Consider the following 15,982-nt stretch of genomic DNA (forward strand, 5'->3'; position numbering starts at 1 on the left):
CTCCATTCCACCTCCATCTCAACTCTATTCCACCTCCATCTCATCTCTATTCCACCTCCAGCTCATCTCTATTCCACCTCTATCTCATCTCCATTCCACCTCCATCTCATCTGTATTCCACCTCCATCTCATCTCCATTCCACCTCCATCTCATCTCTATTCCACCTCTAGCTCATCTCTATTCCACCTCCAGCTCATCTCTATTCCACCTCCATCTCATCTCCATTCCACCTCCATCTCATCTCTATTCCACCTCCATCTCATCTCCATTCCACCTCCATCTCATCTCTATTCCACCTCCAGCTCATCTCTATTCCACCTCCATCTCATCTCTTTTCCACCTCCAGCTCATCTCTAATCCACCTCCATCTTATCTCTATTCCACCTCCAGCTCATCTCGAATCCACCTCCATCTCATCTCTATTCCACCTCCAGCTCATCTCTGTTCCACCTCCATCTCATCTCCATTCTACCTTAAGGTCATCTCTATTCTACCTCCAGCTCATCTCTATTCCACCTCCATCTTATCTCTAATATACCTCCAGCTGATCTCTATTCCACCACCAGCTAATCTCTATTCCACCTCCAGCTCATCTCCATTCCACCTCCAGCTAATATCTAATCCACCTCCAACTTATCTCTATTCCACCTCCATCTTATCTCCATTCCACCTCCAGGTCATCTCCATTCCACCTCCATCTCAACTCTATTCCACCTCCATCTCATTTCCATTCTACCTGGAGCTCATCTCTGTTCCACCTCCAGCTCATCTCCATGCCACCTCCAGCTCGTCTCCATTCCACCTCCATCTCAACTCCATTCTACCTGAGGCTCATCTCCATTCCACCTCCATCTCAACTCCATTCTACCTGAGGCTCATCTCTAATCCACCTCCATCTTATCTCTATTCCACCTCCAGCTCATCTCGAATCCACCTCCATCTCATCTCTATTCCACCTCCATCTCATCTTTATTCCACCTCCATCTCATCTCCATTCCACCTCCAGCTCATCTCCATTCCACCTCCATCTCATCTCCATTCCACCTCCATCTCATCTCTATTCCACCTCCATCTCATCTCCATTCCACCTCCATCTCATCTCTATTCCACCACCATCTCATCTCCATTCCACCTCCATCTCATCTTTATTCCACCTCCATCTCATCTCCATTCCACCTCCAGCTCATCTCCATTCCACCTCCATCTCATCTCTATTCCACCTCCATCTCATTTTTATTCCACCTCCATCTCATCTCCATTCCACCTCCAGCTCATCTCCATTCCACCTCCATCTCATCTCTATTCCACCTCCAGCTCATCTCTATTCCACCTCCATCTCATCTCCATTCCACCTCCATCTCATCTCTATTCCACCACCATCTCATCTCCATTCCACCTCCATCCCATCTCCATTCTACCTGATGCTCATCTCTATTCCACCTCCAGCTCATCTCTAATCCACCTCCATCTTATCTCTATTCCACCTCCAGCTCATCTCGAATCCACCTCCATCTCATCTCCATTCCACCTCCATCTCATCTCTATTTCACCTCCAGCTAATCTCTATTCCACCTGCAGCTCATCTCCATTCCAACTCCATCTCATCTCTATTCCACCTCCATCCCATGTCTATTCCACCTCCAGCTCATCTCTATTCAACCTCCATCTCATCTCTATTCCACCTCCAGCTCATCTCTATTCCACCTCAATCTTATCTCTAATATACCTCCATCTCATCTGTATTCCACCTCCATCTCATCTCCATTCCACCTCCATCTCATCTCTATTCCACCTCCAGCTCATCTCTATTCCACCTCCAGCTCATCTCTATTCCACCTCCATCTCATCTCCATTCCACCTCCATCTCATCTCTATTCCACCTCCATCTCATCTCCATTCCACCTCCATCTCATCTCTATTCCACCTCCAGCTCATCTCTATTCCACCTCCATCTCATCTCTTTTCCACCTCCAGCTCATCTCTAATCCACCTCCATCTTATCTCTATTCCACCTCCAGCTCATCTCGAATCCACCTCCATCTCATCTCTATTCCACCTCCAGCTCATCTCTGTTCCACCTCCATCTCATCTCCATTCTACCTTAAGGTCATCTCTATTCTACCTCCAGCTCATCTCTATTCCACCTCCATCTTATCTCTAATATACCTCCAGCTGATCTCTATTCCACCACCAGCTAATCTCTATTCCACCTCCAGCTCATCTCCATTCCACCTCCAGCTAATATCTAATCCACCTCCAACTTATCTCTATTCCACCTCCATCTTATCTCCATTCCACCTCCAGGTCATCTCCATTCCACCTCCATCTCAACTCTATTCCACCTCCATCTCATTTCCATTCTACCTGGAGCTCATCTCTGTTCCACCTCCAGCTCGTCTCCATTCCACCTCCATCTCAACTCCATTCTACCTGAGGCTCATCTCCATTCCACCTCCATCTCAACTCCATTCTACCTGAGGCTCATCTCTAATCCACCTCCATCTTATCTCTATTCCACCTCCAGCTCATCTCGAATCCACCTCCATCTCATCTCTATTCCACCTCCATCTCATCTTTATTCCACCTCCATCTCATCTCCATTCCACCTCCAGCTCATCTCCATTCCACCTCCAGCTCATCTCCATTCCACCTCCATCTCATCTCCATTCCACCTCCATCTCATCTCCATTCCACCTCCATCTCATCTCTATTCCACCACCATCTCATCTCCATTCCACCTCCATCTCATCTTTATTCCACCTCCATCTCATCTCCATTCCACCTCCAGCTCATCTCCATTCCACCTCCATCTCATCTCTATTCCACCTCCATCTCATTTTTATTCCACCTCCATCTCATCTCCATTCCACCTCCAGCTCATCTCCATTCCACCTCCATCTCATCTCTATTCCACCTCCAGCTCATCTCTATTCCACCTCCATCTCATCTCCATTCCACCTCCATCTCATCTCTATTCCACCACCATCTCATCTCCATTCCACCTCCATCCCATCTCCATTCTACCTGATGCTCATCTCTATTCCACCTCCAGCTCATCTCTAATCCACCTCCATCTTATCTCTATTCCACCTCCAGCTCATCTCGAATCCACCTCCATCTCATCTCCATTCCACCTCCATCTCATCTCTATTTCACCTCCAGCTAATCTCTATTCCACCTGCAGCTCATCTCCATTCCAACTCCATCTCATCTCTATTCCACCTCCATCCCATGTCTATTCCACCTCCAGCTCATCTCTATTCAACCTCCATCTCATCTCTATTCCACCTCCAGCTCATCTCTATTCCACCTCAATCTTATCTCTAATATACCTCCAGCTGATCTCTATTCCACCTCCAGCTCATGTCCATTCCACTTCCATCTCATCTCTATTCCAACTCCATCTCATCTCCATTCCACCTCCAGCTCACCTCCATTCCACCTTAGTCTCATCTCTATTCCACCTCCATCTCATTTCAATTCTAACTGAGGCTCATCTCTATTCCACCACCAGCTAATCTCTATTCCACCTCCAGCTCATCTCCATTCCACCTCCAGCTAATATCTAATCCACCTCCAACTTATCTCTATTCCACATCCAGCTTATCTCCATTCCACCTCCAGGTCATCTCCATTCCACCTCCATCTCAACTCTATTCCACCTCCATCTCATTTCCATTCTACCTGAAGCTCATCTCTGTTCCACCTCCAGCTCATCTCCATTCCACCTCCAGCTCGTCTCCATTCCACCTCCATCTCAACTCCATTCTACCTGAGGCTCATCTCTATTCCACCTCCATCTTATCTCTATTCTACCTCCATCTCATCTCCATTCCAACTCCATCTTATCTCTATTATACCTCCAGCTGAACTCTAATCCACCTCCAGTTCATCTCTATTCCACCTCCATCTCATCTCCATTCAACTTCAATCTAATCTCCATTCAACCTCCATCTCATCTCCATTCTACCTTAAGGTCATCTCTATTCTTCCTCCATCTCATCTCTATTCCACCTCCATCTCATCTCTAATATACCTCCATCTGATCTCTATTCCACCTCCAGCTCATCTCTATTCCAACTCCATCTCATCTTCATTCTAACTGAGGCTCATCTCTATTCAACCTCCAGCTAATATCTAATCCACCTCCATCTTATTTCTATTCCACCTCCAGCTCATCTCCATTCCACATCCAGGTCGTCTCCATTCCATCTCCATCTCATCTCTATTCCACCTCCATCTCATTTCCATTATTCCTGAGGCTCATCTCTATTCCAAATCCAGCTCATCTCTATTCCACCTCCAGCTCATCTGTATTCCACCTCCATCTTATCTCCATTTAATCTCCAGCTAATCTCGTTTCCACCTCCAGCTCATCTCTATTCCACCTCCAGCTCATCCCCATTCAACCTCCATCTCATCTCCATTCTACCTGAGGCTCATATCTATTCTACCTCCAGCTATTCTATATTCCACCTCCATCTTATCTCGATTCTACCTCCATCTTATCACCATTCCATCTCCAGCTCATCTTTATTCCACCTCTAGCTCATTTCTATTCCACCTACATCTGATCTCCATTTTACCTGAGGCTCATCTCTATTCCACCTCCATCTCATCTCTATTCCACCTGCAGCTCATCTCCATTCCACGTCCATCTCATCTCCATTCTACCTAGGGCTCATCTCGATTTTACCTCCAGCTCAGCTCTATTCCACCTCCATCTTATCTCTATTTTACTTCCAGCTGATCTGTATTCCACCTCCATCTCATCTCCATTCCACCTCCATCTCATCTCCGTTCCACCTCCATCTCATCTCCATTCCACCTGCATCTCATCTCCATTCTACCTCCATCTCACCTCCATTCTACCTGAGGCTCTACTCTATTCCACCTTAATCTCATCTCTATTCCACCTCCATCTCATTTCCATTCTAACTGAGGCTCATCTCTATTCAACCTCCAGCTAATATCTAATCCACGTCCATCTTATCTCCATCCCACCTCCATCTCCTCTCCATTCTACCTGAAGCTCATCTCTATTCCACCTCCATCCCATCTCCATTCCACCTCCAACTCATCTCTAATCCACCTCCATCTTATCTTTATTCCACCTCCATCTCATCTCCATTCCACCTCCATCTCATCTCCATTCTACCTGAGGCTCATCTCTATTCTACCTCCAGCTGATCTCTATTCCACCTCCAGCTCATCTCCATTCCACCTCCATCTCATGTCTATTCCACCTCCATCTCATCTCCATTCCACCTCCAGCTCATCTCCATTCCACCTCCATCTCATCTCCATTCCACCTGAGGCTCTACTCTATTCCACCTTAATCTCATCTCTATTCCACCTCCATCTCATTTCCATTCTAACTGAGGCTCATCTCTATTCAACCTCCAGCTAATATCTAATCCACGTCCATCTTATCTCCATCCCACCTCCATCTCCTATCCATTCTACCTGAAGCTCATCTCTATTCCACCTCCATCCCATCTCCATTCCACCTCCAACTCATCTCTAATCCACCTCCATCTTATCTTTATTCCACCTCCATCTCATCTCCATTCCACCTCCATCTCATCTGCATTCAACCTGAGGCTCATCTCTATTCTACCTCCAGCTGATCTCTATTCCACCTCCAGCTCATCTCCATTCCACCTCCAACTCATGTCTATTCCACCTCCATCTCATCTCCATTCCACCTCCAGCTCATCTCCATTCCACCTCCATCTCATCTCCATTCCACCTCCATCTCATCTCCATTCTACCCTAAAGTCATCTCTATTCTACCTCCAGCTCATCTCCATTCCACTTCCATCTCATCTCCATTCCACCTCCAGCTCATCTCTATTCCACCTCCATCTCATTTCAATTCTAACTGAGGCTCATCTCTATTCCACCACCAGCTAATCTCTGTTCCACCTCCAGCTCATCTCCATTCCATCTCCAGCTCATCTCCATTCCACCTCCATCTCATCTCCATTCTACCTGAGGCTCATCTCCATTCCACCTCCATCTTATCTCTATTAGACCTCCAGCTGAACTCTAATCCACCTCCAGTTCATCTCTATTCCACCTCCTTCTCATCTCTATTCCACCTCCATCTCATCTCCATTCTACCTGAGGCTCATCTCTATTCCAAATCCAGCTCATCTCTATTCTATCTCCAGCTATTCTCTATTCCACCTCCATCTTATCTCGATTCTACCTCCAGCTGATCTCCATTCATCCTCCATCTCATTTCTATTCCACCTCCATCTAATCTCCATTTTACCTGAGGCTCATCTCTATTCCACTTCAATCTTATCTCTATTTTACTTCCAGCTGATCTGTATTCCACCTCCATCTCATCGCCATTCCACCTCCATCTCATCTCCGTTCCACCTCCATCTCATCTCCATTCCACCTCCATCTCATCTCCATTCTACCTCCATCTCACCTCCATTCTAACTGAGGCTCATCTCTATTCCACCTCCAGCTCATCTCTATTCCACCTCCATCTCATCTCTATTCCACCTCCAGCTCATCTCTATTCCACCTCCAGCTCATCTCTTTTCCACCTCCAGCTCATCTCAATTCCACCTCCATCTCATCTCCGTTCGACTTCCAGCTCATCTCCATTCCAACTCCATCTCATCTCTATTCCACCTCCAGCTAATCTACATTCCACCTCCATCTCATCTCTATTCCACCTCCATCTCATTTCCATTCTACCTGAGGCTCATCTCTATTCCACCTCCAGTTAATCTCTATTCCACCTCCAGCTCATCTCCATTCCACCTCCATCTCATCTCTATTCCACCTCCAGCTCATCTCTATTCCACCTCCATCTCATCTCCATTCTACATGAGACTCATCTCTGTTCCACCTCCAGCTCATCTCTAATCCACCTCCATCTCATCTCCATTCCACCTCCATCTCATCTCTATTCCACCTCCAGCTCATCTCCATTCTACCTGAGGCTCATCTCTATTCCACCTCCAGCTCATCTTTATTTCACCTCCATCTTATCTCTATTTTACTTCCAGCTGATCTCTATTCCACCTCCATCTCATCTCTATTCCATCTCCAGCTCATCTGCATTCCACCTCCATCTCATTCCCATTCTACCTGAGGCTCATCTCTATTCCACCTCCAGCTAATCTCTATTCCACCTCCATCTCATCTCCATTCCACCTCCATCTCATCTCCATTCCACTTCCATCTCACCTCCATTCTACCTGAGGCTCATCTCTATTCTACCTCCAGCTCATCTCTATTCCACCTCCAGCTCATCTCCATTCCACCTCCATTTCATCTCCATTCCACGTCCATCTCATCTCCATTCCACCTCCAGCTCATCTGCATTCCACCTCCAGCTCATCTCTATTCCACCTCCATCTCTTTTCCATTCTACCTGAGGCTCATCTCTATTCCACCTCCAGCTCATCTCTAATCCACCTCCATCTTATCTCCATTCCACCTCCATCTCATCTCCATTGCACCTCCAGCTCATCTCCCTTCCACCTCCAGCTCATCTCTATTCCACCTCCAGCTCATGTCTATTCAACCTCCATCTCATCTCATTTCGACCTCTAGCTCATCTCGATTCCACCTCCATCTTATCTCTATTTTACTTCCAGCTGATCTCTATTCCACCTCCATCTCATTTCCATTCTACCTGAGGCTCATCTTTATTCCACCTCCATCTCATCTCTTTTCCACCTCCAGCTCATCTCCATTCCACCTCCATCTCATTTCCATTCCACGTCCATCTCATCTCTATTCCATCTCCAGCTCATCTGCATTCCACCTCCATCTCATCTATATTCCACCTCCATCTCATTTCCACTCTACCTGAGGCTCATCTCTATTCCACGTCCAGCTCATCTCCATTCCACCACCATCTCATTTCTATTCCACCTCCAGCTCATCTCTACTCCACCACCATCTAATCTCCATTCTACCTGAGGCTCATCTCTATTCCACCTCCAGCTCATCTCCATTCTACCTGAGGCTCATCTCTATTCCACCTCCAGCTCAACTCCATTCCACCTCCATATCATCTCCATTCCACCTCCAGCTCATCTCCATTCCACGTCCATCTCATTTTCCATTCTACATAGGGCTCATCTCTATTCCACCTCAAGCTCAGCTCTATTCCACCTTCATCTTATCTCTATTTTACTTTCAGCTCATTTCTATTCCACCTCCAGCTCATCTCTATTCCACCTCCAGCTCATCTCCATTCCACCTCCAGCTCATCTCCATTCCACCTCCATCTCATCTCGATTCCACCTCCATCTCATTTCCATTCTACCTGACGCTAATCTCTATTCCACCTCCAGCTCATCTCCATTCCACCTCCATCTCATTTCTATTCCACCTCCAGCTCATTTCTATTCCACCTCCATCTCATCTCCATTCTACCTAGGGCTCATCTTGATTCTACCTCCAGCTCAGCTCTATTCCACCTCCATCTTATCTCTATTTTACTTCCAGCTGATCTGTATTCCACCTCCATCTCATCTCCGTTCCACCTCCATCTCATCTCCATTCCACCTCCATCTCATTTGCACTCTACCTGAGGCTAATCTCTATTCCACCTCCAGCTAATCTCTATTCCACCTCCAGCTCATCTCTAATCAACCTCCAGCTCATCTCTATTCCACCTCCATCTCATCTCGATTCCACCTCCATCTCATTTCCCTTCTACCTGACGCTAATCTCTATTCCACCTCCAGCTCATCTCCATTCCACCTTCATCTCATTTCTATTCCACCTCCAGCTCATTTCTATTCCACCTACATATAATCTCCATTTTACCTGAGGCTCATCTCTATTCCACCTCCATCTCATCTCTATTCCACCTCCATATCATCTCCATTCCACCTCCAGCTCATCTCCATTCCACTTCCATCTCATCTCCATTCCACGTCCATCTCATCTCCATTCTACCTAGGGCTCATCTTGATTCTACCTCCAGCTCAGCTCTATTCCACCTCCATCTTATCTCTATTTTACTTGCAGTTGATCTGTATTCCACATCCATCTCATCTCCATTCCACCTCCATCTCATCTCCATTCCACCTCCATCTCATTTCCACTCTACCTGAGGCTAATCTCAATTCCATCTCCAGCTCATTTCCATTCCACCTCCATCTCACCTATATTCCACCTCCAGCTCATCTCTATTCCACCTCCATCTCTTTTCCATTCTACCTGAGGCTCATCTCTGTTCCACCTCCATCTCATCTCTATTCCACCTCCAGCTCATCTCCATTCCACCACCATCTCATTTCTATTCCACCTCCTTCTAATCTCCATTCTACCTGAGGCTCATCTCCATTCCATCTCCAGCTCATCTCCATTCCACCTCCATCTCATCTCCATTCCACCTCCATCTCATCTCCATTCTACCTCCAGCTCATCTCTAATCTACCTCCATCATATTTCTATTCCACCGCCAGCTCATCTGCATTCCACCTCCATCTTATCTCCATTCCACCTCCAGCTCATCTCTATTCCACCTCCAGCTCATCTCCATTCCACCTCCAGCTCATCTCTAATCCACCTCCATCTTATTTCTATTCCACCTCCATCTAATCTCCATTCTACCAAGGGCTCATCTCTAATCCACCTCCAGCTCATCTCTATTCCACCTCCATGTCATCTCCATTCCACCTCCAGCTCATCTCTAATCCACCTCCATCTTATCTCCCTTCCACCTCCATCTCATCTCTATTCCACCTCCATCTCTTTTCCATTCTACCTGAGGCTCATCTTTATTCCACCTCCAGCTCATCTCGATTCCACCTCCATCTCATTTTCATTCTACCTGAGGCTCATCTCTATTCCACCTCCATCTCATCTCCATTCCACCTCCATCTCATCTCTATTCCACCTCCATCTCATTTCCATTCCACCTCCATCTCATCTCCATTCCACCTCCATCTCATCTCTATTCCACCTCCATCTCATTTCCATTCCACCTCCATCTCATCTCCATTCCACCTCCATCTCATCTCTATTCCACCTCCATCTCATTTCCATTCCACCTCCATCTCATCTCCATTCCACCTCCATCTCATCTCTATTCCACCTCCATCTCATTTCCATTCCACCTCCATCTCATCTCTATTCCACCTCCATCTCATTTCCATTCTACCTGAGGCTCATCTCTATTCCACCTCCAGCTCATCTCTATTCCACCTCCATCTCATCTCCATTCCACCTCCATCTCATCTCTATTCCACCTCCATCTCATCTCTATTCCACCTCCATCTCATCTCGATTCCACCTCCATCTCATTTCCCTTCTACCTGAGGCTCATCTCTGTTCCACCTCCAGCTCATCTTCATTCCACCTCCATCTCATCTTCATTCCACCTCCATCTCATCTCCATTCCACCTCCATCTCACCTCCATTCTACCTCCAGCTCATCTCTAATCCACCTCCATCTTATTTCTATTCCACCTCCAGCTCATCTCTAATCCACCTCCATGTTATTTCTATTCCACCTCCAGCTCATCTCCATTCCACCTCCAGCTCCTCTGTAATCCACCCCCATCTTATCTCCATTATACCTCTCATTTCTGTTCCACCTCCATCTCATCTCCATTCCACCTCCATCTCATTTCTATTCTACCTCCATCTCATCTCTATTCCACCTCCATCTCTTTTCCATTCTACCTGAGGCTCATCTCTGTTCCACCTCCATCTCATTTCTATTCCACCTCCTTCTAATCTCCATTCTACCTGAGGCTCATCTCCATTCCATCTCCAGCTCATCTCCATTCCACCTCCATCTCATCTCCATTCCACCTCCATCTCATCTCCATTCTACCTCCAGCTCATCTCTAATCTACCTCCATCATATTTCTATTCCACCGCCAGCTCATCTGCATTCCACCTCCATCTTATCTCCATTCCACCTCCAGCTCATCTCTATTCCACCTCCAGCTCATCTCCATTCCACCTCCAGCTCATCTCTAATCCACCTCCATCTTATTTCTATTCCACCTCCATCTAATCTCCATTCTACCAAGGGCTCATCTCTAATCCACCTCCAGCTCATCTCTATTCCACCTCCATGTCATCTCCATTCCACCTCCAGCTCATCTCTAATCCACCTCCATCTTATCTCCCTTCCACCTCCATCTCATCTCTATTCCACCTCCATCTCATTTTCATTCTACCTGAGGCTCATCTCTATTCCACCTCCATCTCATCTCCATTCCACCTCCATCTCATCTCTATTCCACCTCCATCTCATTTCCATTCCACCTCCATCTCATCTCCATTCCACCTCCATCTCATCTCTATTCCACCTCCATCTCATTTCCATTCCACCTCCATCTCATCTCCATTCCACCTCCATCTCATCTCTATTCCACCTCCATCTCATTTCCATTCCACCTCCATCTCATCTCTATTCCACCTCCATCTCATCTCTATTCCACCTCCATCTCATTTCCATTCCACCTCCATCTCATCTCTATTCCACCTCCATCTCATTTCCATTCTACCTGAGGCTCATCTCTATTCCACCTCCAGCTCATCTCTATTCCACCTCCATCTCATCTCCATTCCACCTCCATCTCATCTCTATTCCACCTCCATCTCATCTCTATTCCACCTCCATCTCATCTCGATTCCACCTCCATCTCATTTCCCTTCTACCTGAGGCTCATCTCTGTTCCACCTCCAGCTCATCTCCATTCCACCTCCAGCTCATCTTCATTCCACCTCCATCTCATCTTCATTCCACCTCCATCTCATCTCCATTCCACCTCCATCTCACCTCCATTCTACCTCCAGCTCATCTCTAATCCACCTCCATCTTATTTCTATTCCACCTCCAGCTCATCTCTAATCCACCTCCATGTTATTTCTATTCCACCTCCAGCTCATCTCCATTCCACCTCCAGCTCCTCTGTAATCCACCCCCATCTTATCTCCATTATACCTCTCATTTCTGTTCCACCTCCATCTCATCTCCATTCCACCTCCATCTCATTTCTATTCTACCTCCTTCTCATCTCTGTTCCACTTCCAGCTCATCTCCATTCCACCTCAGGCTCATTTTGATTCCACATCTTGCTTTTCTCAATCCCATTTCTAGCTCAACTCAACTTCACCACAAGTTCCTCTCTATTCCGCCACAAGCCAACCTTGAGTCCACCTCAATACATGCATGACTCAATCTCATTTGGATTCTGCTTCAAGTCCATCTCAATTCCATCTCAAGCTTATCTCGTTTCCACCTATACCTCATCTCAACTTCACCTCAAGCTCACTTTTATTCCACCTAAAGTTTATTTTGATTCCGCATCATGCTCATCTTGATTCAACCTCAGGCTAATCTCAATTCCGCTTTAAACTCATCTCGATTTCACCTCAAGCTCATATCAATTCCATTCCAGGCTTATTTTTATTCCACATCATACTTATATCAGTCCCACTTCTGGCTCATCTATACTTCACCACAATCTCATCTCGATTCTGCATCGTACTAATCCCTATTTCACTTCAAGTTTATTCCGATTCCAAGCCAACTTGAAGTCCACCTTAAACCATGTATGAGTCTTCCTCAAGCCTACTCTGATTCCTCCTCCCCATCTTGGACTTGTACCTCTCTAATCCGTGGATGCCAGATGTGTGATGTGTTCAGGGGAATACTCCAGTTGCCGTAAATCTCCTCTGTTAAAAAAATGACATTTCAAAGGAAAGTCTTGCCATGGTGCTTACAAAACCAAAAGGATAAATATGTAAACGGACTCACCCTCACTGGGACATTTCCACCTGTCCAGACGAAGGATGGCCTGAGCAGGAATAAGGAAAGCAAATGCGCTGGCCTGAAACAGAGGAAGTCTGAACACATACTGAGCTGTTAGTCTCACCTGGCTCCTCCGAGGGCTTCCTCAGGTATAGCTCATCCTGGTTACCTCTGATCATCTAGTTTAACTACCTCTAACTATAGTTGACTTCGAGGTAGCATGGTGATAATGGAAATGAACTTGTTTCTTCCAGGTTGTGTCCAACTGCAACAGATGCTGTAAACATCACCTGCTTCTCAAGAATTGTGGAGATGTGGGGACCAGAATACAGAAAGAGAAGCAGGAAAGCCGAGGAAGTGCTGACAATATTGTTTTCATAAGTAGAAGAACCTTACAGGGAATCATCAGGAACCAACAGGGAAACCAACAAGGGAAAACAGAAACCAAGAGGTATAAAAACAGGGAAAACAGGTGTTATTGATGAGCTAAATAAGTCAAAGTGAACTAATAAAGAAGAAAAATTAGGCTAGACTGAAATCACAACTACAAAATAAAACAGGGAACAAGAACAAAAGACCCACAACAAGTCCAAACCACGGCACCTCTCCTGGAGCAGGTTCAACTCTGAGGTCAGGGATCAACAGAAGGTACCAACCACATCTTCCACTCGTATATAAAAACACGTTTTGGCCATTAATAGTCACCGACTGTATTTCTAGTAATGTCTAATTCCTTCACACTACCTTACTTCCTCGTTTAGGCCTTATGTTTTGGGTCTGGTCTGGTTTCTCACCTGACTCCCACGGTGGTTTGGATCAGAGTTGTAATTCCCACAGTGGTGAAAATGGTTCCGATCAGCTGGCTCACGGTGTTCTGGTCCCGACTGACACACATGGCCTCAGCCAGGAGAAAGGGCACTGCCACAGTCCCGCTGAAGCACGTTAGGTAATGCTGTGGGCGAGAACAGAACCCAGGGATCACCAGACCCAAATCCTTCAGTCATCAGAAGACGCCGTAGTCACCAGATTAACCCAACTAAATCTGGTTGGTTTTAACAGAGACCAGTAAAACTAATCTCTGTTCTGAAGAGGAGCCTGGTCTTGTTTTCATTTGGTGGCGCCGACTAACTTCCCTTCATTACTGATGGTTAACCAGAATACTAACCAGTTTGTTAACCAGACTGTTAGCTAGTCTGGTTCAGTGGGTGTTTCTTTTTACAACCGATTCCAAAACCGGTTGTAAAAAGGTCTGAAAACATTCTTCTAAAAACTTTTTTCATATTCTGGAAGATGTCAGTGAGGAGGTGAACAATCTAAACAGATGGATCCAGTTTAAACTGCTCATTATGGTCTGTATCCAAAATAAACTTTACATATGCAGCCAAACTTTACATATCCAAAACAAACTTTACATAATCCCAGTCTAATCCCAGTCTAACCCCAGTATAATTCCAATCTAATCCCAGTATAATCCCAGTCTAACCCCAGTATAATTCCAATCTAATCCCAGTCTAACCCCAGTATAATTCCAATCTAATCCCAGTATAATCCCAGTCTAACCCCAGTATAATTCCAATCTAATCCCAGTCTAATCCCAGTATAATTCCAATCTAATCCCAGTCTAATCCCAGTCTAATCCCAGTATAATTCCAGTGTAATCCCAGTCTAATCCCAGTATGATTCAAATCTAATCCCAGTCTAATCCCAGTATAATTCCAATCTAATCCCAGTCTAATCCCAGTCTAATTCCAGTCTAATTCCAGTCTAATCCCAGTGTAATTCCAGTATAATTCCAATCTAATCCCAGTATAATTCCATTGTAATCCCAGTATAATTCCAGTCTAATCCCAGTTTAATCCCAGTATAATTCCAGTATAATCCCAATATAATCCCAGTGTAATCCCAGTTTAATTCCAATATAATTCTAGTCTAATCCCAGTATAATTCCAGTATAATCCCAGTATAATCCCAGTATAATTCCAGTCTAATCCCAGTCTAATTCCAGTCTAATTCAAGTATAAACCCAGTATAATTCCAGTCTAATCCCAGTATAATTCCAGTGACACTCCAGTGTAATCCCAGCCTAACTCTTGTTTAATCCCGTTCTAACTCCAGTATAACTCCAATTTAAACCCAGTCTAATCCCAGTGCAACAGTGTAATTACTGTTTAATCCCAGTTTCATTTCAATCTAATTCCAGTACAATCCCAGTATAAACTCTACTTTAATCCCAGTCTAACTCTGGTCTATTCCCAGTTTTACCTGCAGTCCCAGTAGAATACACAGGTACCATGGTGGGACATCCTCGATGGTATAAATCATGTCCAACCCCGCCTCCTCTCTTTCCATTGGCTCCTGTTTTGTTCTGAGCTCATTCATTGGGTGGTTGTTTTTTTCTTGGATGTGGCTCCACTCTTCCTCCAGGAAATTATGGTTCTGATTGGACAGACAGAGTGACATCTGACAGATCTGGCACAGCTGGCAGAGGAGCTTAAGTGATCAGCATCAACCAGGAACTGGTCTCTGGGTCACGGTGACCCAGAACAGCTGATTAACTGGGTCACGGTGACCCAGAACAGCTGATTAATTGGGTCACCGTGACCCAGAACAGCTGATTAACTGGGTCACGGTGACCCAGAACAGCTGATTAACTGGGTCACGGTGACCCAGAACAGCTGATTAACTGGGTCACGGTGACCCAGAACAGCTGATTAACTGGGTCACCGTGACCCAGAACAGCTGATTAATTGGGTCACCGTGACCCCAAACAGCTGATTAATTGGGTCACCGTGACCCCAAACAGCTGATTAACTGGGTCACCGTGACCCCAAACAGCTGATTAACTGGGTCACCGTGACCCCAAACAGCTGATTAACTGGGTCACCGTGACCCCAAACAGCTGATTAACTGGGTCACCGTGACCCCAAACAGCTGATTAACTGGGTCACCGTGACCCCAAACAGCTGATTGGTGCACCGACGAGCATGAGCTCCGTTTTCCTGATCAGAAATAGGTATTTACAGAGAAAACAGATCTGAGATCACAGCTGTTACCTGGACAGGTAATCAAACAGGAAGTGAAACACTAAAGTTTGAACAGCTGAAGGTCTGACGTGAGGCGGAGAACACCTGTCCAGGTGGAACACACTCAAACTGCTGAAAGCAACAATCAATCACTGATCAGTTTACCTTCCGATCATCCTCCATCTGGCCTGCAGC

The 15,982-nt window shown here is 45.9% G+C and overlaps 1 protein-coding gene across 1 annotated transcript in view; it reads right to left on the minus strand.

Annotated features, from left to right (window-relative positions):
- slc23a1 (solute carrier family 23 member 1) overlaps nt 1-15,098 on the minus strand; it is a gene marked incomplete at its 3' end in the record, with an annotated part of 45,341 nt that extends 30,243 nt beyond the window's left edge. Inside the window, exons 1-4 of the mRNA XM_079247503.1 lie at nt 15,027-15,098; nt 13,559-13,716; nt 12,771-12,859; nt 12,621-12,688 (exon numbers count right to left, since the gene is read on the minus strand). Of these exons, the coding sequence (XP_079103629.1) occupies nt 12,621-12,688; nt 12,771-12,859; nt 13,559-13,716; nt 15,027-15,086 (375 nt within the window). The 5' untranslated portion in view covers nt 15,087-15,098. The remainder of the gene's footprint in view (nt 1-12,620; nt 12,689-12,770; nt 12,860-13,558; nt 13,717-15,026) is intronic.
- Between the last annotated feature and the right edge of the window lie 884 nt (nt 15,099-15,982).

Source organism: Telmatherina bonti (genome assembly GCF_933228915.1).
Source record: "Telmatherina bonti genome assembly, chromosome: 10".
Taxonomy (NCBI): domain Eukaryota; kingdom Metazoa; phylum Chordata; class Actinopteri; order Atheriniformes; family Telmatherinidae; genus Telmatherina; species Telmatherina bonti.